Here is a 27,672-nt window from a genome sequence, read left to right as displayed (position 1 = left end):
TTTAACAGCGCCTCATGCAGCTCCTTAATTTTAATGACATACTCAACGGTCATTACTATTCTGCCATCAGCTGACATCATCCTGGAGATTTATTAAGAAATATTTTTGGTTGAAGAGATATTTCAAATGTACTATATGCCTCACCCAGCTTTACTTTTTCCTCAGTAGTACGATCTCCCTACACATACAGTACTGTATGTAGGCCAGAACACCTGCTGTCAGTGAGCAAACCCTCACACCAGCCCACAAGAACCTATTATAAACCAGCTACGTTAAAGCTGAATGCTGTCTTTAAAATCAGACTGACCACAGATGAGAAAAATTACGCACTTATCGCAGCATAGCATCGCCACTCCTTGTCACCTCGACTGAGCACAGCAGAGAGGACAGTGGTCGTCTGTGACGGTCATCTGAACTTTCTCTTCTTCACCACAACCCATCAAAATACAGTCAATGTTGCCTTCGCAGTTGATTTTCACTCGCAAGCGTGCTCGCGAGTGCCAAACCTCAAACACAGCTTTCATCTCATTTGCATTATCACAATCACTGTTGCCAGCCAACACCTACCAGTACAACTGTTTTTTTTTCATGTATATGTAAGCCTCAGAGGACAGGAAATTCACTCATCTCCTGCCAGTGATAACTTCAGACTAGTCTCCAAGGTGTTTCAGCACAACACTTTGACAAGTGTTAGTATCCTGTAGCTATGTGTGCTTCAACAATAACAACAGACTTTACATTTACCATGGGGGCAGAATGCTTAAAGTTGCACCAGGCAGTTGGGATCTTAATGTAAGAATCCATCCAGCCTAAATCAAAAATTGGAGCCGCAACAAAGAAGAGCTTCTTATCCCCCCATGGAGACGCTCTAGATTCACCCTCTTCGCCCAAATCTAACACTGCTGTTGGGTGTAGTCGCTTTAATCTCTTTGTAATGCTGGAAATTAACAGCGAATGCAAAGCTTCCACCTGAGCAACACTTCAGCCACAAAGAAAGACAGCTTTGTGAGAGTGAAGTTGCAAAGTGCATGCCTAATAACACAAAAACAAAATGGAAAGAGGGGAAATGTATTTGTTAATGTATTATTTATGATGCATTAATGAATTTATTATTATAAAGCAAGCTCCAAAAGCAGCAGCACAAAAGTGGCGTCGTGTGTTAAGAAGAGGAGTACAATAGCTTTGTGTGAGCGGCTTTGAATGCAAAAGAGTCTCCTAGGCAGCAGAATGAAGGTGTTTCATATCGAGCGGCACCTCAACCGCATCTCTGCGTTGTCCCCAAAGGCAGATGACTTGGGTGCCCATTCTGCCCAGCGGAAATATTCAGTATACCTGACGAAAACTTTGATCAAACATGTAAAAATACTTTCAGCGGCGCATGTTTTAAAGCTCATTAATGTCCCATCCATCCGAAGACGTCCTCCAAAAATAAAAATAAATCCCCAAAGTGTCACTGGGCTTTCTTCACCTCCAGAAGGCTTGTTATGCTACAGTGAAACACAAAAAGCCATAAAAAATAAATAAAGAAACCTATTTTCTTTTACTCCATGGACACACAGTCAGCGCTGTTTTATACCTCCTATCAGTCTTAAATATTCACTTGTTAATTTATGTTCATCTAATCTTAATGAGATTCTGAATCTCCTTTCTGTGGGATGATTCATCATTGATAGGACCCACACAGATGCATCATCGTCAAATGTAATAATCAGATTAGAGTCATAGATACAGTGGATGGTGCCACAGTGGGTGCTTGGCCATGGTTCTGCTGCCGAGGTTTTGTGCAGAGGGGGGGAGGTTTCCATCTTGTCTTGTCAGTCTGGAGCCTGTTTTCACAGGAACTTCACGCTTAATTGTGAGACAAGAAACAATTTCATGAGTTGGCAACAGTCAGCCAACTCATGTGAAACAGATCATTATGTAAATGGAGAATATGTACAGAATTAATGCCTGGCGTTTAGGCTCTGAGCCTGTTGCTCCACACGCAAAAAAAAAAGGAAAACGCTGAGCTGAATTTAGAAGGATATGACGATAGTAACTTCCCCCGTTGTGCGGATTCGTAATATGCGAGGAGGCTAGACTCAGAGCCGACAGATGACTAGCTTTCAGGTGAACACATGCAGCAAAGGAGTGAGAAGGATTGATGACATTTACTTAGTACATGGCAGATCCCTCTTATTCTCCCTGCCTCCATTTGCTCCATCTTCCTTTCCACTCCCTTTCCCTCTGTCCTGTGCATTCGTATGTAGCATAGAATAGAGTTGTGTGAATTAGTTTTGAGCCACTATGTTTGTTTCCCACTTAAATATCCAGGGATGTGTATGCACAACAGATATTAGGGTTTTTTAAACAGAGACAGAAAAGACAGCTAATGAATCATGAGAAAATACCAGCTAAATATGACAAAAAGTGAATTGAATAGGCCACATTTAAGTACATTACCAAGTAGAGCTGCACATTACGTTGAAATCGCGACGTGTGCATGGGCAACGATCACATCACAGAAAGTGCAATCTTAAGTAAGGCAAATGAACTCGAACACGTCATGCGACAGCTTCTTTTGCTGCTTCATATGGAAAGTAAACTTCTCATTTTCCATGCCTAATCGACAAAAGAAGCCTGTTTGAATAACATAATACACGCTGATTTAATGGTATCCACAGAGTTTAATTTGCTATATTTAAAAAATGTAGAGTCTGTTGACATGCGATCTGCACATGTGCAAAACGAAATAAGCAAAGAGCATGACATGAGAGAATCACTGGAAAGGAAGATTTGGTTGCAAAAAGGAATGCAACTAGCCTAGCCGCGCTAGACAACCCACAGCAACGAATTTAATTCTCTGCCAGGGTGGGTCTAGTTACCCTCCATAAGGCTCGACGCTGGATTCTCCTAAAACTGGCCGGACCAATCACCATGAAGTGTAGAGTCAGAAGGCGGGCGTAACGATTCTGACAGAAACAACCAGCGCACAATAAACAGTTATCTTTCGACTCGGCTTTGGCCACAGCCCTTAAAGATTTGAAGCTAAAATTCAACTTGAAAGATAAACAAAGGACGGCACTGAAGTGTTTCATTGAGAAGAAAGACGTAGTTGGACTTATGCCGACGGGATATGGCAAATCCTTAATATACCAGTTGGCTCCGCGGCTCCGCTGGTTGGGAAGCTAATGGGACTTAGCCACAATCCGCCGGTGCTCTCGGAACTACGTCAGCCTATTCGTTGCATTGATTGGTTGTATACCTACCCAATTGCTGCAGAGGGATTTGATAGACAACCTTTTAGCCCGCCTCCCTCCCTGTCGAGCTTCCCTAGACCCTTGTGCCGTCAGAAACATGGGTGTAGCATGGCTAGGCTAGAATGCAACATCAGTGGTAGAGAAATATTTTGCCTACAGAAAGTATTATGTTGACCAAAAACAGCTACTAAATCAGCAGTATCTTGCATCACATGAGGCAACACAACTAATTTACGTGAACATTTAAATCAGCCCCACAAAGCTCTGTATGGTCTGAACATTATTTTGGATGCCTTTGCCAGTGTTACACCACATAACAAAAGGCTACAAACAGCTTTTTTCTAGTTGTATTTAATTTTCCATGCCGATGCACTCTACATATGTACTCCAGTCTGTCTAGAATGATTAATCTTTACGTGAAAATTCCTCTACTTTTATAATTTACAAAATATATCGCTCAAAATATATCGCCTTTTTTTTTTTCCAGATATCATGCAGGCCTACCATCAACATGAAAAGGTTGTGCTGGATATTTGTTACAGTGAGGAGAATGTCACGTGACTGCAGCTGTGGACTGAAGTTACATGACCCAGCTTGCAGGCTTTGCTTCACAATATGCATGACCAGCGAGCACCCATTACAAATTAGCACCAGTCAAAGCACAAGTAAATCGTCTCGCCCTACCTGCAGTCGCACTTAATTAACCCAAATCTAAATATACATAAAACGCCCTACTGTGTTTGCAATTTGCAGGTCAGGTGCGACCTCATAAGGAGCCCAGCAGTTGCGATCATTTCCTCCCCTCCCCCCTCTGCCCACAGAAACATGCACACACCATTTTTGTGCTGAGTACATACATTTTTATGTATGTTGCACTTGTAATGGGGGGATTGCAGCGTTAACTCCTCAGCAGTCCTCTGTTTTATACAGACACACACACACACATGCATGCATGCATGCAGGGGGAGGCCATTTTAGCACACAGTACAGCAACACTGCTTCATGGTTTCATCAGAAATGAGCATGCAGTAATAGCAGCAGTGGGTATTTTCTGTAATAAAGCGATTGTCTGCAGCCTCTCAGGTGCAGAGCAGTTAGAGTGTAGTCTGTAGGGGTGTTGGGATATATCAGTAGTGATGATAATTATTACATTTAAGAAATAAAATATTGATATGTTAATAGTACCCTTAATAACAATACTATTGTAAATACTCCAGTGGCAGACAGTGCAACACACAGAGATGAATTTAACGGACAAAATTGCTTTTCTTTTTTCAAATCTTTTGTAGATATTGTGAGAATTGTGAATTCTTTTGGCATCAGTAATTCTGTAGTAAAAATCTGATATGACATTGCTACTAGTGCATTTGTGGGTAAACAGTTCTTTGTCATTATGCCTTTTTCTCTTATTGGACGGCCATGCAAAGAGTAAAAATAAAAAGAATCAGAGGTTAATCGCTTGAACTGCAGATGAATTTGCCAAAGTACAGATATAGCCCACTCCTAATCCAAAAATACATACAACAGAGCACATGTATGAAGCCTACAAATCTAAGTCTGATTTTTATAGCTAAAGTTTGAAATTGGAAAATCTTTCATGATTAGATCTTGGCTGTACATGATGTTAGAGTTTCATTTTGGCTTTTGGAGAGAAATGCTGCCTTAGACTTTATTTATGTGCTTTGCTTTCCATGAACATCCATGTCCTGGAGGGCAACTGTGATTCTGCACCACACTGAGGCTGGGAATGAATTTAATTTTAACAGCTGATGATGCATATCTGTGCCAGATGCTTTGTTAGGTTGGCTTTTTAAAAATGTATAATATCCTGATCGGTTGAATTGAATTGAATTGAAAAGGCGATCAATTCAAAGTATTAATAACTGCCAGTTCATGACTGAACAGTGACTCTACCAAAGGCCTCTGTTGGCTTTTCCAAGTGGTCCACTGCAGTTTCTGCAGCTTTGATGTGCACACCTCAAGGTTTTTTTTTAGCAACAAACCATATAAGTGTGAAAGCCGGTAATATGGAGATTAATTGTGGTGGCTTTGACATCTATAAAGGATCATGGTGAAGTTCTTTAAATTAAGCCATCGAGTCTGTTACATAAAGCCTCTAGTTTCTGCACCCATTAGTGAGACACTGTTTACCTGAATGAGGAACAGGTGTAGCTTTTTTTCCTTGGCCTTGATAGACGTAGTAAGGGCCGTTTCTGTACAGTGCTGGTTTTTATATCATGAATGTGTTACTTACTCCTACAACCTGCACATCCGCTGCTCACATAACACCAGGTGCCGTATTTGATAGCAGACATGCAGAGGACCAAGTTAGCGAGGCAGGGGCGACCCTGAATGCTTCAATATTATCCAAACACAGCATTCGTAAACGTTGGTTGCCTCACATTGTTGTTGCTGTGTTTCTTCAAGCATACCGTCAGCGCTGTGGCTCACCGCTCTTTGTAAAAGAAGATGACAGCAGGATAAAATAGGTCAAATCCATAGGAAGAGATGTGTGTTTGCACAGTGCGGATGTGAAATGCAAAACCAGTGCGCCCAGCACACAGAGAAACACAAACTACACATCACAACGCACAGCACGTCACCTCCCCTTTGATATCACCGCCATCCAATATTTTATACACTCTTGATCATTTGATTAGTTGGCTGGTAATGAGTGACAGTGGGCCGTTTTCCTGTCCATTTTCCAGTAAAGTCGTCTGAGAATCGATTCTCGGGGTGAGGTGATTATCGATCTTGATATTGAGATGAAGGCACACTGATCCCTGAGTTCTAAATCATTCATTACATTAATACTGGGTTTCCATTAAAAACTCCACGGTTTGGCTAGTTGGCGCGGCCTTCAGTTTAAGTACTGCATTAAATCATAGCTTAAAGACAAACTTCGGTGCGGCAGAATGTCTTGATTAAATGTTGTGAGGCCATCAGCGAGCGTTGAGCGTAAAAGAGCGCATTAAAGCGCTGCTGAATGCTTGCAACCACATAAAGACCTTTTTAATTAAGATCCTGAATTTGAAATGACTAAGTGGATTTGCGCCGAGCTTTGTTTAAGAACAAAGGTTATGCAAATAAATAATCTTGAAGGATCACCTTGGGAAATGACCACTCATGTGGGAGCTATTGTGACAGAGAAGTTTAGCAAACACAATCAAGGGCAGAGACAACAAAAGAGAGGATACAGAGGGGTGGTAAAGGTATATTCTCCTGTACATCCCAAAGATCCAAAATAAAAAACACCTATTAAACCTCCTAATGAGACTGCAATCGACTGGACACAAGCTCTCTGTTAAACCTGCATATGTGCAGAGCAGGTATCTGGGCATGAAAGAACAATGCAGAGGCTAATCTTGAATCCTGGCAAGATTAGAATGTTTTAAAAGACAGCTCATTGTGCACACATTAACTGTGGCTTCATAGAAGGGAGGGAAAATATGCTAATAGCTTAAGAAAAAGGCTCTCAAACACTCAAAAAGCAAAAATATTTGCTTATAATACAAGCTTAAACTGTCAGTGTACACACTGCAAACCAAGCACAATTCATTTTAATTGAGCTGTGAAAGCTGCTCTTATTACTAAATTAGTGTTTACCATGGAGTTGCATTTCACTGGTGGGTCATGATGACTGTAAGAGCAGCGTGAATCTATGGGAGAAGAATGTTGATGTGTTTTCCACAAAGAAGCCGATTGAGTTACGGAGAAAGATATGAGTCAGGAGGGAGCGATGTATGGGGACGCATGGGATTATCTGAGCTAGTAATACTCAACACTGAGCACAGCAGGAGCAGTCTTTCAGAAATAAGGAGAGCAAACACCCGCATTAATTTATACTGGCAGCATCTTTCAAATATAGAAATGCGTCTCGGCAGATAAAAACAGTCGCGGTTAATGCAGTATTATAAAATATAATCCAGCTATTTCGCATCCAGTGGTACACAACTAATCAAATGCAGGAAGTGAATGGAGCAACAAGGCAGAACACGAACCCAAAATGTCGGGAGTGAACACAAACAAATTATCTGGAGCTCTGTACACATGTACACATCATTTTGGCAAGTGTTGGGACAATTCCTGGCTGCGGCGGAGCAGTGTAGACAGATTTGGCTTCGCGGCGCTAACAGACTATAGTGCCATGTGGAGGGGAACTCTGAGCTGGCTGCCATACTGGAAACACCTGAAGCTGGGGGAGGGAAGGGATGGAGGGAAATCTGGGATGTGATCAGTGCATGAATGAATGATCACACATTATTTCCCCTCGTGACACACAAAGACCAAAATCATATACTGCAAACACAGACGCTCAACACAACAGCCTGTTTATTGCTGATAAGCGGCTGACAACAACCTGCCCGGCTCAGATTCATCAGTAGGCTGGTGCAGGAAAACAGCAGGGCCACTGTTTCTGTTACCTTATTCCAAGCTGGGATTAAGCCTCCCCTTGCTGTGTTCGATTTCTCTGATGATGAATGATATTCAAGTCGCCCCTGAGCAATAAAGTGCATCTCCCAAGGTCAAAAGCAGAGCATGTTGGTTGCTTTTGCAGTATTGTAAAGTAAAAATGTGAACCAGTGGTAGCCCTGAGGTGACCTGGCCTGCAGGTATGGAGCACAAAAAAAATGTGATGGGGGGGGGGGGGGGGGGGTGATGTTTCATTCATTAAACAGCTGTAATGGTAAAGACACACAGGCATGCACGATGCTGAGCACAATCTGTGTGTGTGAGTGTGTGGATGAAAAACGGCCATGAAAACGCGATGATCCAAAGGTTATACGTTGGGAATAAGCTGCCACCTGGAAACAGATGGACAGGAGATGGAGTGATCACTGTAGCAACAGAGAAACGCTGACAAAAGGCGATCACACATGTCACAAAGGGGCCTTTCCCCCCCTCTCATATTTCTTTCTCTTTTATTCCATTTGCACAAAATGCACAGAAAACCGCTGCAGCCAGCCCGATCTTACCTTGCAGCCGAACATCAGAGACAGGGTCCGGTTGCTGCAGATGACCTTACACTGGCACATGACCGGCGAGAGACACTTTAAATTCCTGACAGGCAGAGACATCAGTCCAAACCCTCACACCGGGCAGACAGCACAGACCACAGCGCGTCGGTCCGCCGCCACTCACTCACTCACTACAGAGCCACGATGCAATTAGACGAGAGCCGCGGATGCTGAGGGAGGAGGGAGGGATGGATGGAGGAGGAGGGGGGCGATGGAGAGGGGGGGGGGGGGGGGAGGGGGGGGGAGTCGGTGGTGTCCGTTAATAGGCGGGCAGCCCCGGTGAAATGTGACCGCAGCGGCTCCAAAATCCTCATATGGCTTCAGATCGTTCATGTTTGTTTCGTGTGTGTGCGTGTGAAGCCATGTTGTCCGAAAGGTTTGGCGGCATCAACGTGCACAGGTTCTCCCTCTCTCTTCCTCTCCGCGCTCTCTGCACTTGATTGGCCGTAAAGTTTGTAGTCGAAGCGCAGCTGGAATCACACAGAAAAGACTGAAAAGCGCGCAGTTATCAATGAGTCACCGACAATGCATGGGGATAATACTAGGAGCGGCGTCAAACTTACAATAAAACACCGAAATATCCCGCTACAGAGCAGTGGGAGCTGGGAAATATTTCTAATACAGCATCAAACAGCCCTGATCGCCACCACATGGAACAATGTGGTCGCTGCGCCCCCTGTTGGATCACTGCGGTAAAAATGATAAAAGCATCTGTCCAGGGTGCTGAAGTCTCTCAGATCCAGTGAGCAGCACTTGAAGAATGGGAAACGTCCTCAGGTGAAACTGTCATTTATCAGCACACTTGTGTTTGTATCCGTCATCTTGCAGTATTATTAATGAGCCCAACATTCTTCATAAAATGCTAAAAAATACTCACAACGGGAAAAAGGGACGCTGATGTATATGACGTGTCTGTTAAAGAAACACACGTACAGTCACAAAAAAGGCAGGAAAGTAATCAATTAATCAAAATTTATTTATAAAGCACTTTACAACACTCAAGGTGACCAAAGTGCTTTTCAGTTAAAATCAAACAGTAAAATTAGAATAAAAGTAAATTAAAAGAAAGCAACAATAAAATACGTGTCAAGAAAATAAAATCAAATCAGATAAGATAAAATAAAATAAAATGTCACCACATTGCTGAGTATTAAAAGCCAGTCTGAAAAAATGCATTTTGAACCAGGCTTTGAAAAGGCCAAAGTCATTGATGCTACGCATGTCAAGTAATGTAAAATAGCATAGCACTGAGTATTACAAGTATTTGTTCTCTATATTGCTTTATTGACCCTGATAGTTGCTGTTCAAGTGGTTCTTATAAATTGCAGGACAGCTTTTTGGTTTGAAACTTCACTGAATTAAAAAAAAAATCTGTTTAATTGACTTAAGCAGTGACAGTAGTGTTGTTGAATGAATAAATTGCTATATTAAGTCTTTGGTTGACTGTTTGAAATAAAAAGTAAATTAATTCAAAGTTAAAGCTGAATCAAAAAACTTAATCGCTGCGGGGAAATTCTTTCCTAGCAGTTGCTTGAGATGGTAGGAGCTGTAAAAGTATGCATGAGAAATAGCAGAAAGCACAGGAGTTGTAGTGTGGAGTGAATTACGTCGTATGCAGTTGTAAACAACAAACAAGATCAAATCATTTTAAATTAAATCTATGCCGAATAGTTTCCTATGATGTCCAGAAAATGAGCCCGCTGTATTACATTATTTAATATCTATGAACAAAAAAAAGGTATTCTAAAGTCAGCACTCAAGATCATCAGCAATGTCTAAAAGCAACTTTCTTTTTTTTCCATGCTAGAAATCATTCTGTCTCGGTATTATTTATGTCTTTATAAAGATGAGGTTTTCGATGGTTTCGTTTTCTCTGCGTTTTGTGACCCTCCACTCCACTGATTGTGCTGACATGCTGAGCCCACAGGGTGGAGTGAGAGAACCAGGTAGGCTAGATTTAAATATTGTGCATTCATCTCAGGACCGACTGCGGCGCAGGGCTCAGTGCTCCCGGGTGACGTCAGCGTTAAATCGAACACAGAGAGCGTTCCAAATACACCAGTGTGCTGCTGATAGTTTTTTTTTTTTTTTTTTTTTTTTTTTAACTACATCACCCTCCCGGAGACTTGGGGATATCCTGGGAAATCTGCAATGTGCTAAAGACATCAGCAGGTTTATCACAGACCTACAGAGGGAGGTCCTGAATATCAACACTGTGTGGAGTGGACTAGTGTCAGGTTCTCAGGGATAAAATAATACAGCAACATACTAATTAAGCAAGTCTGTAAATCAGCATATGAATAGAAAATATCCAAATGAAGCTTCTTAGATGGTAATTTTCCAGAACAGTAAAGTCTACACAGCCAGAGAATCCTCAGTCTTGATCACATAACAGTTTATTCTCTCTTTTCTCTGTGTGTGTTTGACTATGTGGGCATTGCCTTGTTCACATTCTTCTTTTAGTTCTCCAGATTTATGACGTTTGACCCCTGCTTCTGGCCCCGTAAGGACACAGCGAAGACTGCAACAGCTGTTACCATGGATATTCCTTCTTAGAAAAAAAAGTAAAAGTCTGTCCTTGATTGCAGCAGAGAGTGCCTTTTAATAAGGGACGGCATTGACTGTACACTGAAAATGACTGCACCAGTGAGTAACAGATTTGCAATAGGTCACCTCTTCAAAATCACACAAGGGTGGTTCCACGCCTCCACTCCTCCATTTAAATTACATCCACGCAGTTTTTTTTTTCCCCTTTTGTGTGTTCCCCTGACATTAAACTCCACTGTTGAAAGTAACCGACTGAGCTTTTGATAGACAATTCTTAGGTGTAGTCTCACAATAGCAATGTGTAATCATCAAATCAGCAACCAGACGTAAACAAAAATGGCCTTTAGAATTATGGATGGTATCGAGACGGGGAGAGCTACTCGGTTATTTAGTTACAGTTTGAGTTGGAAAAAATAAAATGGCAAGCTCAAACTTTGCAACCTCTTTTGCAACAGTTTGATTATGAATTTGATTGAATTTCTCTGTCCATTGAGCTCAAATTGTGTAAAGGAACGACAAGAGAGAAGCCATGACTGTATATACAGTACATATCTGGGCTGCCTCTCGCTTATTTTCACAGAAACTCATATCACTTTTTCTAGTTTAATCAGTCCGTATACTGCAGGACCAACCTACCAAACTGCACCGTATACAGTGTATGCTTTTCTAAATGTAAAAATGCACTCATCTTTATACATTTACATAGGTTACTTGCATAAAGGCACCTTTATACAAGAAGCACAGAGATGCATATGGCTAACAACATCTATAATCCCCATACGTACAGCATAATTTCCGTGGTTATCATATACTGTAAGAGGCTTTCCCCTTCCACTACAGCGTTATGTAAGTGTGGGAGTCACATGGAAACCTGAACTGTGGCGTGTTGAGCGTGGCATTAACATCCTAATGCTGCATTGTATGAGAGAGAGAAGCCCAAAAGAGTGTTTCCATGACAACATCTGCAGGGGGTGGCAGAGCCCTAACAAATAGTCCACTTGCAGGCAGCTTTCTGGTCACTGTATCTATAACATGACTCTTCCTGTCACGGGTGATTGTCTGCGTAATAGCAGGTGTCTCATTCCGCTGCTGCTACATGCAATATCAATGAAACATGTCACAGTTTTACTTTTTTCTCAAATAGAAAGAGAATATAAAGAAGCGCTGTGACTAGAAGAGCGACCCACTGAGCCTGCAGGTGCCAAAAACTGTGCTAAGCCTCCCCTGTAGGTGGAACCAGATGTGCCATACTGAACATTTTCGCATCTCTTTGAGCTTCGGTAGCCATTTCTGAATCTTGTTATTAACAGTGGATGAATAAAAAGACGTGCCATTAATGGTGAACCTTGACACTGAACGTTATCAAAGACCTTACAATGTAAAATTTACTTTTGACTGTAAGGAATCGTACATTTTTAATCTAGAATCAGAAAAACTGAATACCTTTTTAAAAAAAATCTCACTTTATTCAGATTGAATACACTGTATGTGATACAGTTTGGATTGGGTCGGCTTATTTTTCATGTCAGTGTGATCAATAGTTTTGACTAGATGTCTTTACCTGGAGAACCAGTAACCTTTCTTAGGAAGAAATTTCATACATTTTATCCCCAAACAATGCCAATAACATGGTGAATGTAAATGCAGCCCCATTTCAGTTACATTGTAGTTCTATCTTCATAATACCCTTTCTACTTCCAACTTAAAGTCTATCTTCCAGAGTCTACAATGTGCAGATCTACAATCCCTGTTGCTCTTTCCACTCATCCCTCCCTGCTGACTGCAGATGGAGCACACCAGCTCGCCTTTGTCTACTCAAACATTGAAAGTCTACTCTACATTACACAATATCAAGCTGTAATATTAGCATCGATTCAGCCAGTCATATTCAAATGTAAACAGATTTTGAAGAAGAGTAATGATATGTAAAGCTCCACCCTGCAGGTTTAAAGCATTGGTTCCTTCGGTTTGTGATGTAAGAAATAACCAAAGTCTGAATCCAAAATGTTTTTGAGTCTTACTAAGACTTCCTACAAAAATTACCCACCTGGAGAAGATATTCACTGATTACATTAAAGATCATCATCTGGGAACACTTATACGACTTAATCAACCGGCACATTAATCAGTGCACGCTGCTATTTTGTACGAAAATGAGGATGATTGCAAGTCATTTCAGTTTGATGCTATGTATTTGAACAGAGAACACAGTGCAATTTCTACTGTTTTGTGTAGCCTTTCTACAGTAGAAGTGGAGAGTGTAAAGTTAGCATGACTCATAGAGCCACAATAGCTGCATTAAAGGGCACTCCAGGCTGAAATAAAGCAGAATTACCCTTTAACTGATAACAAAGCCCATATTTTCACACATTCTCCAATGAATAACAAATTCATCCCAATTGTGAAGGTGATAATAAAAGAACCTTCATTTTTTTTGGACCATTGTTGGTGAAGGAAAAGCCAACAGAGAAGAAAATTTGACAGTGATTGCAAGATTTATACCTATTGCCACACAAAGAAAACGGGTAATCTAAACAGTCTCTCACGGTGGATCATACTTAAATAACAAGCCTCTACTCTAGCTTTCTATAACCTCCAGCGTTCAGCAGCTTTGACACTGAAATAGTCTAACTAAAGTGCAAACACATCTGGGAATCTCCGGAGGCTCTGAGACTGCCTCAGCTCTACCAACAAGGAAAACACCCAAGGTGAGAATTGTAGTATTCACACCTACACAGAACCTGCGAGATCTGATTTCTCTCCACTGGAATATTTGATTTTGCTTACAGTTAAAAGGAAAAATGGTCAAGTCAAACAGGACATGGCCTTGTAATAATTTACAAGTAAAATTGGTTTCCCGAAAAGCCTTTAAACAATATTATTTGGGTAATATCAGTAATTCACTCTTCAGAATGTCACGGAATGATAAGTTGGACTTGTGGTGACCTTTAAAAACCATTTCTTCCTACCCTTAAATTGCTTGAGGGTTAAATCATCCTAGCACTACAAACTAAAACAATATTATATCTAACATCTGGACATGTTGAATCCTGTGGTAGAGCGACAGACTGCATAAGGCATATGGGTTCTGTAAAGCGTCATGAGACAATTAGACCTGTAATCGGCGCTATATAAATAAAATTGAATTGAATTGAATTGAATTATAAAAAAGATGGCAAATTCAAAAGTGCGATAAACCTGCATTCTCTCAAATAGCCAGCAGGGGGCAACTCCTCTGGTTGCAAAAAAGTCAGATTGTATAAAAGTCTACAGGAAAAAGGCCCTATTTCTCACTTCATTTGTCAAGCAAGTAAACATTTTCCTAACAAGTTTATGATCTCAATCGGTAGTTTCAAGCCTTCTTTAGTATAACATAATGCTTTTTTGCCGCAGTTAAAATGAAATAGATGATAAAACTGGGATTATTTTAGGGTGAGGCTATCTTGTGATTAACAAGTAGCTGTCACATGGCTGCCTATAGTGTCCTTGAGTCCTCAGTCAGATCCACCTTGATTGTCTAGTCCTTTTAAAAAACTAATATGTTGACAGCACAAGTTCCAAACTCGAGTCTTCAGAGCAGCAGTCCACAGACCAGTGGGTGACCTCACTGCGTCTGCATCCATCTTTTTATACAGTCCACGGGTGCAGCAATGCCCCAGATCAGCAGCAGGTGCAACAACAGCACTCAAAGTTTGCTCTCCGGGCAAACCGCCGTGTTTCACATCTGATATTCTTGAGCCTGTCTCTTGCAAACTCATCCAGCTGTGTAAATTTTACATGGCCAAATGGAGTCATCATCAACAGTTGATGACTTGGAGCGATGCATTATGCATGAAGTATGGTGTGCATTTTACACCTTCAACGCACTTCAAAAGCCAAAAATGTATTACCCCAGGAACAAACTTGTTTTTCTCCTTTTGGTAGCAGCAGACACGCTTAGAGAAAGGTATTAAATGGTTAAATTGAGCTCTTGGGTATAATTATCTGCACCACCCTCAAACAGGATGAGAACATCTACATCATCCACGGCGTAATCATGAAAGCACACAGACGATTCTCTCCCTGTGACAGGCGAAGAAAGTCTCACAGCAGCTACTGGTCTGATTCTTTACAGCCGTCGCCTCACTTTCTCTGGTACAGACTGGTTCTGCTGAGCCTCCTCCCACACTAAAGACAGCCATGGTGTGATGTCCACAGTAATGCAACCATCCTCTGCCAGCCGTCCTTACACTTAAACATGTGTGATGTAAAATCACCACAGACTGTCAACTCAAAGTTTAACCTTGAACAGAATCTGCCTATTTTAAATCAGAACCAGCCGTCATGCTCCTGCCTTCACTTTTAATCTTGTGATCATGATAATGCAATGTCTGGCTTTATGACATGTGCAATAATATACTATATATTCACTTGATTCTCCTCGATTTAACTGAGTAGCATCTAATTCGAGTTCATCTAAATTCAGACTCCTGGTGGTTCTAATGTAATGTTATGAATGCAATGGACAGTACATACCTCTACTTTTATTAATCACAGCCGTGTAAAAATGAAACAAAATGATGTTAAACAGATCCTTCATCACTACTGAATAACATAATGGTAAAAAAGCAGTTTGATCCTTGGTGAAGCATATTTTTGCACAAATATAGTTTAGATTCCTGATATATTGGGCAGTTTTAAGTGTGCTACTGACACTCACTTTTATTCCATTAATTTACATTGAAGATTTAAGTTCAGGTGCTACAATATAAACTAGACATTGGCTGATATTTGTGGCAGTGAGAAGCCATGTTCAGCTTTGTTCTCCCAAATCTAAGAACGAGTCCCATGCACTTTCGCCAAATCCAGATACACACAGTATCGATGTCTGTTTCTGAGCTAACAAGCGAGAACAAGCCAAATGTCTTTCCATGTAGCCGTGTTTCCACTGTGTCGACAAGGCTCGCATTGGTTTCTGTGGCAACGGTAGCAGCAAGGTTCATGATTCACTGAACTATTCTGATAACGGTGCTAAGACTACAGTTTAGTTGGGACTAGTTTAATTTTCTTTGCCGACGGCTGTGGCTGCAGCTCGGGCTATAATTAGGTGTAGAAATTTGCTTTGTGGGATTTTGTAAGCTGTCTAACACGACCATGACCAGGACTCACTAGAGTTCACCTACTTGGCAGCACATTGGTGATCATTACTTAATACAATGTTGTATTAAATACAACCAAAGTTGATGTATTTTTCATTTTATTGTAGTTTGAATATACAACAGTGACGCTTATGAAGCAGGTACCATGAAATGCCAGTTTTCCTGACCTTACAGAGGCGTCACATTTACACACATGCAGCTCAAAGGACTCATCCGGCAGGATAAGGGTGACTTGACTGACTTTTCTCATGTTGCTTTTCTCCAGTAGTCTAACATTAATCACGGGCTCTAGTGTTGACTGCCAGACAGCTTTTAAGCATAAATGAGCAGTTGTCATTATGGATTGCTTCTCTGATGAAGGAACGATCGGCGTAAACATTTGCTGAATAAATCATTGTGTAATGAAGAGGACTTGTGTGACATGTTTTAATTATGATCGACTCGTACTGAAGCTCACAGCGGTGAGCGCACGTTGTCGAACTTAGAAACGGCTTCATACTTTTAATAGACTGTCAGAATGGAAGTCGATTTTTGTTTTCTTTTTTCTTGGAGCCACCTCTGATGAAATGCAACAAAAGCAACCCAGGCCACCACATAGCTTTGGCTCGGTAAGTAGCGAGCACAGCGGGGTATCGGTCTGGTCGGCCACAGAACAGTTTCTAGCCAAGATGATAAAAACAGAACCGCCCGGTGCCAACAGGTAGATCTGGCTGTCAGTATTTATGCTCCAGTTGTCGACAGCTGCCATTTGAAAACAGAAGTACAAGCGTATGACACTGTAAACTGGAGGAAACAACACTGACAAAAATGAAGACGGGAGAAACTGACTCAGCTGGATAAATGCTTCTGTGACACAGCACTGTTTTATATGGCCAGCAATATCTGATGTTGTGGCTGCTAAAGATATCTAGCAAAGCCGTGCAGGCAGAGGTAATGTGGGGTCACTCATTGTTGTGCTTGTTGGTACATGACAATCCTGTGGGCAGGGGAACTCTAATTTCTTATGAATGGCAGTAAATAGGCAGAATGGATCATTAGAACAGACTGAACGTTTTCCTCAGGTAAAAGCACTAAAATGCCTGGCTAACAATGACTTAAGAGAGCATAGTAATTAACATCTTACCATAATTATCCAGTGTGCTAACTAGCAAGCGGTGTTTGGTTCAATACAGGTTGTTATCATGATTGCAGAAAACAGAGTAAGAACTACACAACAAACGGGATTTGCTCTTTTTGTTGGAAATGGCAACTAACTGCATTGATCTGCCTTTTGAATTCAAGAAATTCACACACAGGCATGAAAACTTCACCAGACCGGATGAATACTGAAGCTTTGACTCTCTGGGTCAGTTTGGACATCTGCAAAAATCACCTCTGCAAAGACATAACGAATCCACAAGCTTGGATTCTGTCTCATTTGGATGAAGAAAACATTTGAGTATGAGCCGAATAAGAGATAAATATGATTGGTCTCTGTTCTCTTGTCAGCATCCTTGTTGTCACACACCAGTTGACCAATCACACGGCCCATCATCATGAAGCTGTACATTGCTGTAAAAGGAGCATCACTTAAAACAAGTTTACGATCAGACAAAAGACAATCAGAACAACCGCATGTAGTCTCACTGCTACAGCTTGGACTGAAGTGTTAGCTTGTTAAGCATCTTTTGAAGCTCATGTTTCTCATTCTGTCCTACAAGAATGTTGGTGGATCATGTTGCTTCAGCGTAGTGGCCCCCGATCAGTTTTCACCTAAAAAGCAAGAGCAGGGGTGACCCGATGACGGTCGCACAACACACGGTCGGGGAATGTTTACAAAATGTCACTCCCCCGTTCTTGTCTTTGTTATCTCTTTCAACAAAAGGCACAGTCTAAGGAAAATCTGTAACTGCAAAGCCAGTGATAAAACAGTAAAATCAGGGCAGCAGATCCTCATCAGGTGAAGCTGCATGCATTAATACTATTTCTATACACAGTCCCCCAAGCTTAGGATGAAATATAATCAAACAAATTCAAGTAAGCTTAGCAGATGTGGTTGAAAATCCTTTAAAGTCAGAGGTAGATCAATATTTATCACCCAGAGACCTCAAAAGATTCCTAGTATCGCTTTAGATGATGCTCTGACCCGCCTGGATTGAGGTCATTTTCAGTTTCTTGCCTTTTTGGGGGTTTTTTTGTCATCAAACTGTCCCTCACTAAATAAAACACATGCTCAGTTAAACTTGAGGCCAAGTTAAGGACTCTGTCGGTCTAGGCCACCGCACTGCTTGGTCCTACAAGCCCTTTTTGCTGCTATGCTTAGTGGTATCTTGCTGATCGTTCAATGAGTTGTGGTGCTTTCATTTGGATGCGAGCAGCCAGAATGTTTCTATACACCCATTCATCCTGCTGCAGCTGTTAGAAGTGAAATTATCAATGAACTCCAGAGACGGCAGTTTTACACACCCCTTCAATAACACCACCTCCTCCATGTTTGACAGATGGGCTATGCCGTTGATTATGAGCTGTCTCACACTTTCATCCTCCCATCACTCATGAACTAGTCAATCTTCTGTCTTGTCTGTCCAAAACACTTTGATCCTGAAGTCTAAAGGTTTCCTGGAGTACTTCTGTATTCTTGTCCTGGTAGTTGTATTTGATGTAAATGGGCTGTATGTAAAATTTACACAGCAACGAGAATCAACAAAACTTGTTTTTTTAAAATGCAATCCACAAAGCCTGGGGAACATTTGCAACAAGATCCATCTCATGTGGATGTAAACAGACTTAAATTAAAGCAGAGAGGCGCCACTTCAGGGTTTGTCGATGTAAAGCCCAACACACTGCTGCACAGAAACAACAAAAATTAGTTAATGCCCTATAACGTATTGACTGCAGAGTGTATTCTCATTATAAAGTCAATAAAAAAGTAATGATTCTCCTTAATCAGGGCCACTTACACTGTAAATCTGCCATTCGACCTGACGAATAAACCATAAGAACGGTTCAAAGCTCCGTTCGACCACGTACATGGACGGTGTTTTCTGGATGTGGAATTGCAATAAGTGGCATTCTGGTATCATAACACTGAGCTAGCCAGAGCAGAGGCTCATTTTGTCTTCTCAACTAATTAAGACTGGAGGAGAAGCCCAGGACTTTCCTCTCTTTTCATTTTCACAAGCATACACAACTATAATGATGCATATAAATACAGCGCCCTCCATAATTGTTGGCACCCCTGGTTAAGATGTGTTCTTTAGCTTCTAATAAATTCATTTTTTTCTAAATAATATAGGACCACAATGAAAAAAAGAGCAAAATCCAACCTTTAATTCAAGTGCCTTTGTTCAGTGGGGAAAAAAATCACACATTAAGAAATATTTCTTTTACATCAAATCATGTGTGCCACAATTATTAGCAACCTTGATGTTAATACTTTGTACAGGCCCGTTTTGCCAACAAAACAGCACCTAATCTTCTCCTATAATACATTTTTTGTACAATTTTCAGCGCGAGAGTACGCTTCTGCAATAAAAATTGAATTTATTTTAAGGCTTTCAACACATCTTAACCAGGAGTGGCAATAATTATGGAGGGCGCTGTATATTACATTCAACAAAAATGAATAGCCTGCACATGAGAAAAAGGCTCGACCACAATCTGTGTCTCTAACCTGATGCTGATCCTACATCCGTCACTGTAACCCCAGAAATGAAATGATCTTTTTCAAAGTGATGACGACAATTTTTTCTGTCAACAGGAGGGGTTTCCTCACACAAGGACACTGGTCTTCACAAGGATAAAGGTGCCAAAGAATCAAACCGCCACATACATGAATCTATAATGCTCTGATCAACAAGTCTGCGAGAGTTTTACTCCTTCTCCATGTCTATACAGGCTCACAGCTACATACACACCCACATGTGCCAGGCCACGTTCATACGTAATACCCGAAGTGGATAATTAAACCTCTCCAGAGCACGCGTATAAGGAGAGCAGGAAAAAAAATGTCCTCATACACATATTTCTGACGAATCTATGACGGTGGAGCGGATTCCAAGCATGTTCGATGCAATATGCACAGATGTAGATACAGACCTCCCCTAAGCCTGCCAGAATGACTAGCAGACTTTGAGCTAACATGCAAAAACAGAGGCAGCAACAGAGAGATGGAAGGAGAAGGACGACACAAACGGAGAGGTGAATTTACCTACCACACATGGGCAGAGAGAAGGGAGCTTAGTGCGGCCCTTCATGAGCAAGAGACAGAGGAAAAACAGCCTCCCAGACACCCGCAGTAGAGGAGAGGGATGGGGAGAAAGAGAGGGAGGGAGAGAGAGAGACAGAGAGAGAGAGAGAGAGAGAGAGAGATGGGAGGCTGGGGAAGGGGAAATAAAAAAAGAGGGAGGGGGAGAGAGGGGAGGGGAGGGGGTGAGGGGGTGTCGTAGCAGACGAAGAGAGAGAGAGAGAGTTTTCCTGGAAGCCAGAGTTGTTGGTGTTGGATATATCTTGATGTTAAAGGCAAGGGTCTGAATCGAGAAGGACCGGTAGTCTGCTCCAGCCGTGACTCATAAAATATGTTTGCCACTGTCGGTGGGTGAGGGAGGGAACAGAGAAGAAGGAGAGACGGAGAGTCAACCGTCTATATTGTTTCATTTCCCTCCTTTGTTTTCTTTTTAAGTAAACACTAACAGTACGCCTCTATCCGATCGGCTCTTTGCTCCCCCCGTGACACATCGTCAGACACATACCCAGCATGCATACGTCAAGCCGAGGCAAAACATTCTGATGAACTGGGAGCATTTTTGACACAGATCTCTCAGTTATACAATCACAGTGTGTTTACATGTTTATCTCTTTGCAGCTGGTATTTTCGCTGCAGCCTATATGCTCGATTTTAGGCGCAAATTCGTGTCACTGGTGCTCCAAACTGACCCTGTTGATGTGCGGATTTCAAAATCTGAAACAATTAATGGGTTGATTGGCTGACAGCAATTTTGATAATTGCTTAATTGTCATCTATCTAAGCAAAAATGCCTAACGTTTTGTGGCTGCAGCTTCACAGTAGAGATTTTGTGCCCTTTATTTTTTCCAGTTTCGCATTCTAAGCTGAACACCTTAATCAGACTGAACAAATCACTGTACATTATTATGGGATCTTGAACATATGCAGGGATTTTGTTTCCTATTTGGTGACAGTTGATTGATTTGACATTCATTAGACAATCAAAACATTTTGACATCATGAAATTGTGATCTTTTGTTGCAGCCCCACTTGTATTATGGCAAACTGAAACTATATCAGAAGATATCGGAGGGGAGGTGGGGGTTGACTTGAAAGAGAATGACTACACATTTCTGTATCATAAAAGCGTTTTTTTTTTTTTACTTCAAATTAAATATATCGTATGAATGAAAGAAGGCCAGTTTAAGTACAGTAGCAAAGAACTGACAATTTGATCTTGTTTTATTTGCAGATCTTGAAAGATGCAGAACTTTAAAAATATAAAGAGCTGTATGAATAGAGGAAATTGGGCACTTATCACTGTAGACAAAAGCTATCTGTTAAAATTCCTCTTCAGTCACCGAATAAACCCCCAAAAGCTCATCTCTGCGTATCAAACTTGTTTTTAGCTGTTAAAATAATCCCTTCCTGCCTTAAAATGGCCCTTTTATAATGTGTAGATCAATGAAACTCTCCTTCCATTCCTTTACTACTTGTTGCAGTTCAAGCACTTCAGCTCATCTGCTACTCAAACACTGTAAAATGAATAAATCCATGATACACAATGGAAACAATATTGGAATAACTCCACTGAACATGTTCAACCTGTACATCAATTCAGAAGAAGATCCCCACCTCCTTTCACGGAGGAAGTGTTCAGCTCTTAACTGGCTCATAATACGTCTTGAAGCATTGAAAAACACCATATGTACATGTTATCAGGGTTAAAAAAAAAGGATTCTCATCATTCCATCGAAGAGGTTCTTCTGTTAAAGAGTAATGTGCAAAATGTCAAGACCTAACTGTGCAGGATCTCGGTTTAAAAATCATTCACTAAGTGTCGAGAACGAAGGTGACTGTGCCTCGTAAACTGTTTTAGCGATATAAAATTAGCCACTATGCTCCGTCTGTTACTGCAGGGAAGGCAGTTCATTCTCATTTTCTCTTAAGTTTGTTATAATTATCTGTGATCTTTTTTAAGCTAAAATATATTTTACAATCTAACATCAAATTTGATATTTTTCCTAGATGGATGACTGACTGTGCTCTTGACGCTTTCATTCATTTGATGTGTTATTTGTACATAAATTGCACCTTGAGATTGTGATGGTTGTCAGTATTGTCGGCTCAGTATTCAAGTCTCTTTCTATATAAAGGATGCTTTTTTTTTATTATGCTTTTCAAAAACAGACGTCTCAGACAGCCTTTGGTGCAAATAGTATCTTAATATAGCCTACTGCACCTTCTCACCTCAGCGATTCACATCAGCCAAGCACAGCAATAACTAGTAAATTAAAAGACTTAAACCACAGGTGTTACAAGGAGTATTGGTTTGCTGAAACAGATGATAATTCATATTTATAGTCACATTTAAGTCATAGGCACATTGAACCAATCAATTATTTGACATCATTGGCTAAATATTACCATAAAAGGCCTAGAGATGCCTTAAAAAATTGTGCTCCCAGATTTTTTTTTACATTTCAGGATTTCTTTTGATTTACCCATGATGATCAATATTTACTAGACAAATTGTAAATACAATAAGACAGACTTTCTGTACGAAGTCTTACAATCCTGCAGCAATCAATTGTATCCCTGTGTCCACATCACAAATTCAGATACGTTCCTGTGTACAGTCAGAGTAATGAGTTGACACTAGGGATGTATTAGATGCTTTATGGTAACCCTTTCGCCAAAGCAGCTGCATTGAATCACTCCCCTGTGGTGTGTGTTCCTGCAGCGAAACAAAATAGTTCCTGACTAGATGGTGAAAGTCAATATTCTCATAAAATTTTGATGCCAGGATGTTCAAAAATAACACTTGATTTTAATATTGTTAGTGAATGAGAGAGTAGTTTTATTGTACCAAATATAAAATTGCTAAAATTGGGGACAGCAGGCTGCGTGAAGAAAAGTGCATTTATTATACTGATGTCGTATTTTACAGTCATGTTGGCCAGTGTTAGTTGGCCTGTCAGTGTAGTCAATATTTTGGCACTAAATGTTATTCCCATCAATCGCTTAACTGTCATAATAATGGGCATATTTGAGTGTAGTTTCTGCGTTTTCCTTCTGTGGCCTTGTCTCTTTCTGCTACACAACTGTATTAAGGGAGAAACAGAGTTGGTTGGAGGAATAAACAGAGTAAATGCACCATGACCCCATTGGACTGTTTTACAGTGGACTGCTGTCGGGTGATGGATGGGTTATGACACCTGCAGAGGTTAGGCCCAAAGCCCTCTGGACCTCAGCGACACACTGAGCTGTGGCTTCTGCATCAGCTTCGCTGTCTGTAACTAAAGACAACTGGAGCACATCGTGACATTTCCATCTGGAACGAAGCCTGTTAGAACAGTGTCAAACGCTGTGTAACCTGCGGATCCAGCCGCATAAGACCAAACATTAATTTTCCATTCTCCGCATTCATGAGCCTTCTCTGCTGCCGCCTACACAGAGGTCATCCTCCTACCTGCACGCTGTGGGCTTCACATTATCAACACCCTTCAATGGCAGGCCTCTCTCTCTCTCTCTCTCTCTCTCTCTCTCTCTCTCTCTCTCTCTCTCTATCGCTCACTATCTCTCTTTTCCTCTCCTCTCTCTCTCCCTTCCCTCCCTTCCTCCTTTCATCTCTATTCTCTCCATGATGATACCCCTGCCATGTTGTCATGGCAACAATCGGGCCCTGATTGCTTGGTTGCTAGGCAACTGACATCACCTATAAGAGGAACATGAAGATACAAAGCCAGAGACAAACAAATCCACACAAAATATGTGCGCTTGTACATTTCTATGTTGACTGTGAGCACATCTGTATTTGAACTCTCACGGTGTCATTAACTCATGTCATGTTCTCCATTGAAATGTTGATTTTTTTCCCCCTTTTTTCAGGGCCAAAGCCACACATGTAGGCAGCAAGGTGTATCATTAGAGTTACAAAGCATGTAATTCAAATGTGGCTGGTACTCGCAGAAGTCTTCTGCAGATTGAGAAGGTTAAAAACCTCTAAATCCGTGACATGAATTTCACATGAGAGCATTATAAATGCCAGTGACAAAGGACTGCCCATGAATAACTGATACAGTAATCTGATTGCCTACTTCCTATTAATTATGAGGAAACACACAGAGCCTCGACCTTAGAGAACACACACCACATATGTGCTCTCTGATTCGGGCTAATGTAGCATAATCTAGTGTCTGAGCATGAAACTGTCCGCATGGAGCAGCTGAAATTTGACAATATCCCTGATCCAGATTGTCATGGGCTCCTGTGCTGTAATTTAACTATGTGCCACAAGGTGTCATTGTGTGCTGTACTGAAAAAAAAGTCATCACAGCTCTCTAAGAAAATCTGATCCCATTTGCAAAGCTAATGCAAGTGCTATTCATATCGATGATATCAGCAGTGCCATCCTTGTCATCCTTGTTTTTGTCACTTTCCTTCTATACCTTCCTCCTTCCTGTGCCCCCTCACATCCACATTGCAGCCCACACATTACATACACGAGTTAGCTGATGCCTTTGACGAAGCTGCCTATAATGTAGTCATACTGTTTTATTACAGAGGGACCTAGTGAGAAGTTAACCCTCTTTAGCCTTAGCTTCCGACCTAATGAGGTCTACAGAACCTCCTCTATTGAATCTGTCAACATCTTTAAATATACATCATCCATCATTGCAATTGATTTCGATATTTCTCATTTATTACCACAACAGTTTGTTGTGTTTCTTGCCCATTCAGTGCAGAATAGCTGTCAGCCGCGGTCCTCCTCACGGTCCACCATAGAAAGCTCGTGTTTCGTCATTAGCCTTCTCGCTCAATGTGAGATGACAAAGTCTCTAGCCCAAACAACCCATGATGGATCTAATTTGTCACCTGTCATATGGACAATTTTAGGATGGACAGAGATTCTGACAGCCAAAACACTGAAAATACACATCCCAGCAGACCCAAAGCAGGCTCTACTGGTGGACAGCTCTGCTGCTGCTTCGAATTATAATAGACAAAAGATTTTTTCATTCCTGTGTAACCTGATAGTCTATAGGCTTGTTGACTGCTCATATTTGTCAAATCAACAAGAAATGAACAAATGATACAGCAAACATTAGGGCATCACAATCCCCACAATGAACACCTGTCCAAAATCAGGCTGAAAAAAGAGAAAATTCAATTCTTTAAATTCCATAAACAGAAAGATACATAAAAACACTACAAGCACTACAGATACAGATGTAGAATCTGGCCTCATCACATTGTGGAACGCTGAAATATCGACGCATAATATCTAAACGTTCAAGGTAAAGTTATGTCATTGGACGAGACTGTCGAGCAGAGTGAAGCGAAAGACAGCAAGAAAAGCATGGAGCACAGATTGTGTTGTGTGCATTTGACAAAGAGAAGCTCTTAGCCTCCTTGCTGGCTGAGGCGCCTGGCGGGGGTGATGGGCACTAGAAAGTAGCTGAAATATGCTCATGCAGCTCAAATACGAAGTGAGCCGCCACCAGTGTTAATTCTGCAAGCTGAGGAAGGTGAAACCAGCGTGTACTGTAACGTTTGATTTCCCCGCCACATTGATAAAAACTGCTAATTATCTGATGTTTCATTTCTACAAGAATATTCTCAACAACTAAAGCGGTTTGAATTCAACACCTGTAGTAAAAAAGAATAAAAAACAAGTAGCACCACACTACAAGCTTCCACCTCCTGTTTAACTAAACCTTACAAGTGTTCTAAGGCAAGAAATCAAGCAGGGCTGCAATTGCAATCCACAGTGCAGAAGCCACTTGTGCTGGAGCAAGATGCTCTGCAGTTTGTGCGAATTCTGTCTGATCATGTAGGTGTGTGGCTTTCTTTCGGTAAAGCGGCTAGAATGTGTGGGTGAGTGGTGCAATATGTACTTAAAGATGAAACAAAACCATGGCTAACCCCAGAAATTGCCAATATTTGGAGCTGTCATTGGAGCTGAAATGACGACAAATAAATCAAGAAGGGGGGGGGGAGAAAAAAAAGCATCTGTCTGTCTGTATAGCATTACATCTCTGATTTCCCCCTCGGTTCTGCTGTGTTTGTTTATCGGCCAGCAGAGAACCTCGGCACTGTGCAGTCATGGCATCAGACTTGCACTGGGGCAGACCCTGCTTCACTCACTGTGCCCTGGGAGCAACTTGGCAGGATCAGTGTCTCTGTGGCTGCATACAAAAGGCCTGATGGACGCTCGTGCCCTTGAGTGGAGATCATTTGAGCTCTCCACTGGATCGCTAATCCTAACGCGCAGCACACTACCGTATTTCGCACACACACAGACACACACAAACACACACACATGCGCAGGCATGGCACGTTATATGGTGAATGGACACTTGTTAAGGTGGATGAGTTGAATGAATACCGAGGAGGCTCTGTTTGATTTATGAGCACGGGGGTTTAGCCTAACTCCATTTTGGAGACTCTTAGGGCTACAGCAAGAAAGCAGCAGTTGTAAGCTGCTCATCCTTGTATGCACGCACAATAACGCACACATTCAGGGGGTATAAATATTCATAGGCAGTATATTGAACCTTAAGAACAGCTGGCAGCAAACATGAGTGGTAAAACCCATTCCAGGCAAGAGGATGTTCATGTTGGAGCATGTAGCCATACATGAAGCCAATAATGTGCACACGGGGCTGCTGACTTTGACTACATCTTGTCAAATGTATAATTCATTAGAAGAAGCACTAACTAGGGAAGCCTCGAAAGTGCTGAAGAAGAGGGCAGGAGGTAAGCTACCGAGCGGAGAGCAGGAGGAAGAGGAGGTAAAACGAGATAAAGGAAAGATGAGGCTGGGAGAGAGGGGCCGAGTGAGGGATTACAGAGGTGAAGGAGGCAGAGAGGACAAAAAAAAATAGTGGAACTGGAAATGTGAGCGCAGAGAAGTGGAACGAGGGTGACAACAGGGAGAGGAGTGATAATCAAAGGAATGCAAGACAAGCTAAGAAGGGCTAAGGCAGCAGAAAAGAGGTAGCGTAAACGTGTCCTCCTTTCCCCACGCACACGAGGAGGACTTGATTTTATTGTAATAATTTCCTCTAAGATAGAATTAACATTAGCCGCTTTTAGCTTGAATCTCTTTGACTGTGTGTACCATCTTTGTTCTTGCCTCTGAAATATCAAACCATCCTTCTCTGACTCAGTGCCATACAGGGAGGGAGAGTCAAAGGTATTGTCAGGCTTGCAGCCAAATATAAATCCTGTGACGTCTCCTCGAGCTGATATGCTCTAATATTCCAGTTCTAAATGTTATGTAATGGCACTTCTGTATGATTCATTGGTATCATATGTTGCAGTTTATTGTTTATTTATTTATTTTCTTAGATGTTAGTGTAGGAAGAAGCAGAAAATTACATAAGCTGTTAAAAAGTCCAATTGAACACTCAGGAGCATGTAGTCCTTGGTAGGAATTGTTCCTGGTCATCCGTTTTTAGAAATTAGCTCAATTTACAAGCATTTACGGAGCATCTCTACACCATTTCACAAGACATCAG

At 41.4% G+C, this 27,672-nt stretch overlaps 1 protein-coding gene across 6 annotated transcripts in view; it reads right to left on the bottom strand.

Moving 5' to 3' along the window:
* The window catches only part of LOC110948839 (disks large homolog 4), a 79,164-nt gene that overhangs the window by 39,677 nt on the left and 11,815 nt on the right, over positions 1-27,672 (bottom strand). Inside the window, exon 1 of one of the 6 annotated variants that reach the window (XM_022190569.2) lies at positions 20,136-20,264. The exons of 4 other annotated variants lie outside the window; for them this stretch is intronic. In XM_022190569.2, coding sequence (XP_022046261.1) covers positions 20,136-20,177 — 42 coding nt within the window. In that variant the 5' untranslated portion in view covers positions 20,178-20,264. Of the gene's footprint in view, positions 1-8,215; positions 8,387-20,135; positions 20,265-27,672 lie in introns of those variants that run through there. One more of the 6 variants, XM_022190568.2, reaches the window with a different exon arrangement.

This window comes from Acanthochromis polyacanthus, chromosome 17 (genome assembly GCF_021347895.1).
Source record: "Acanthochromis polyacanthus isolate Apoly-LR-REF ecotype Palm Island chromosome 17, KAUST_Apoly_ChrSc, whole genome shotgun sequence".
Taxonomy (NCBI): domain Eukaryota; kingdom Metazoa; phylum Chordata; class Actinopteri; family Pomacentridae; genus Acanthochromis; species Acanthochromis polyacanthus.
The sequence above is the reverse complement of the archived record's forward strand: the minus strand, read 5'-3'. Positions and strand labels throughout refer to the sequence as shown.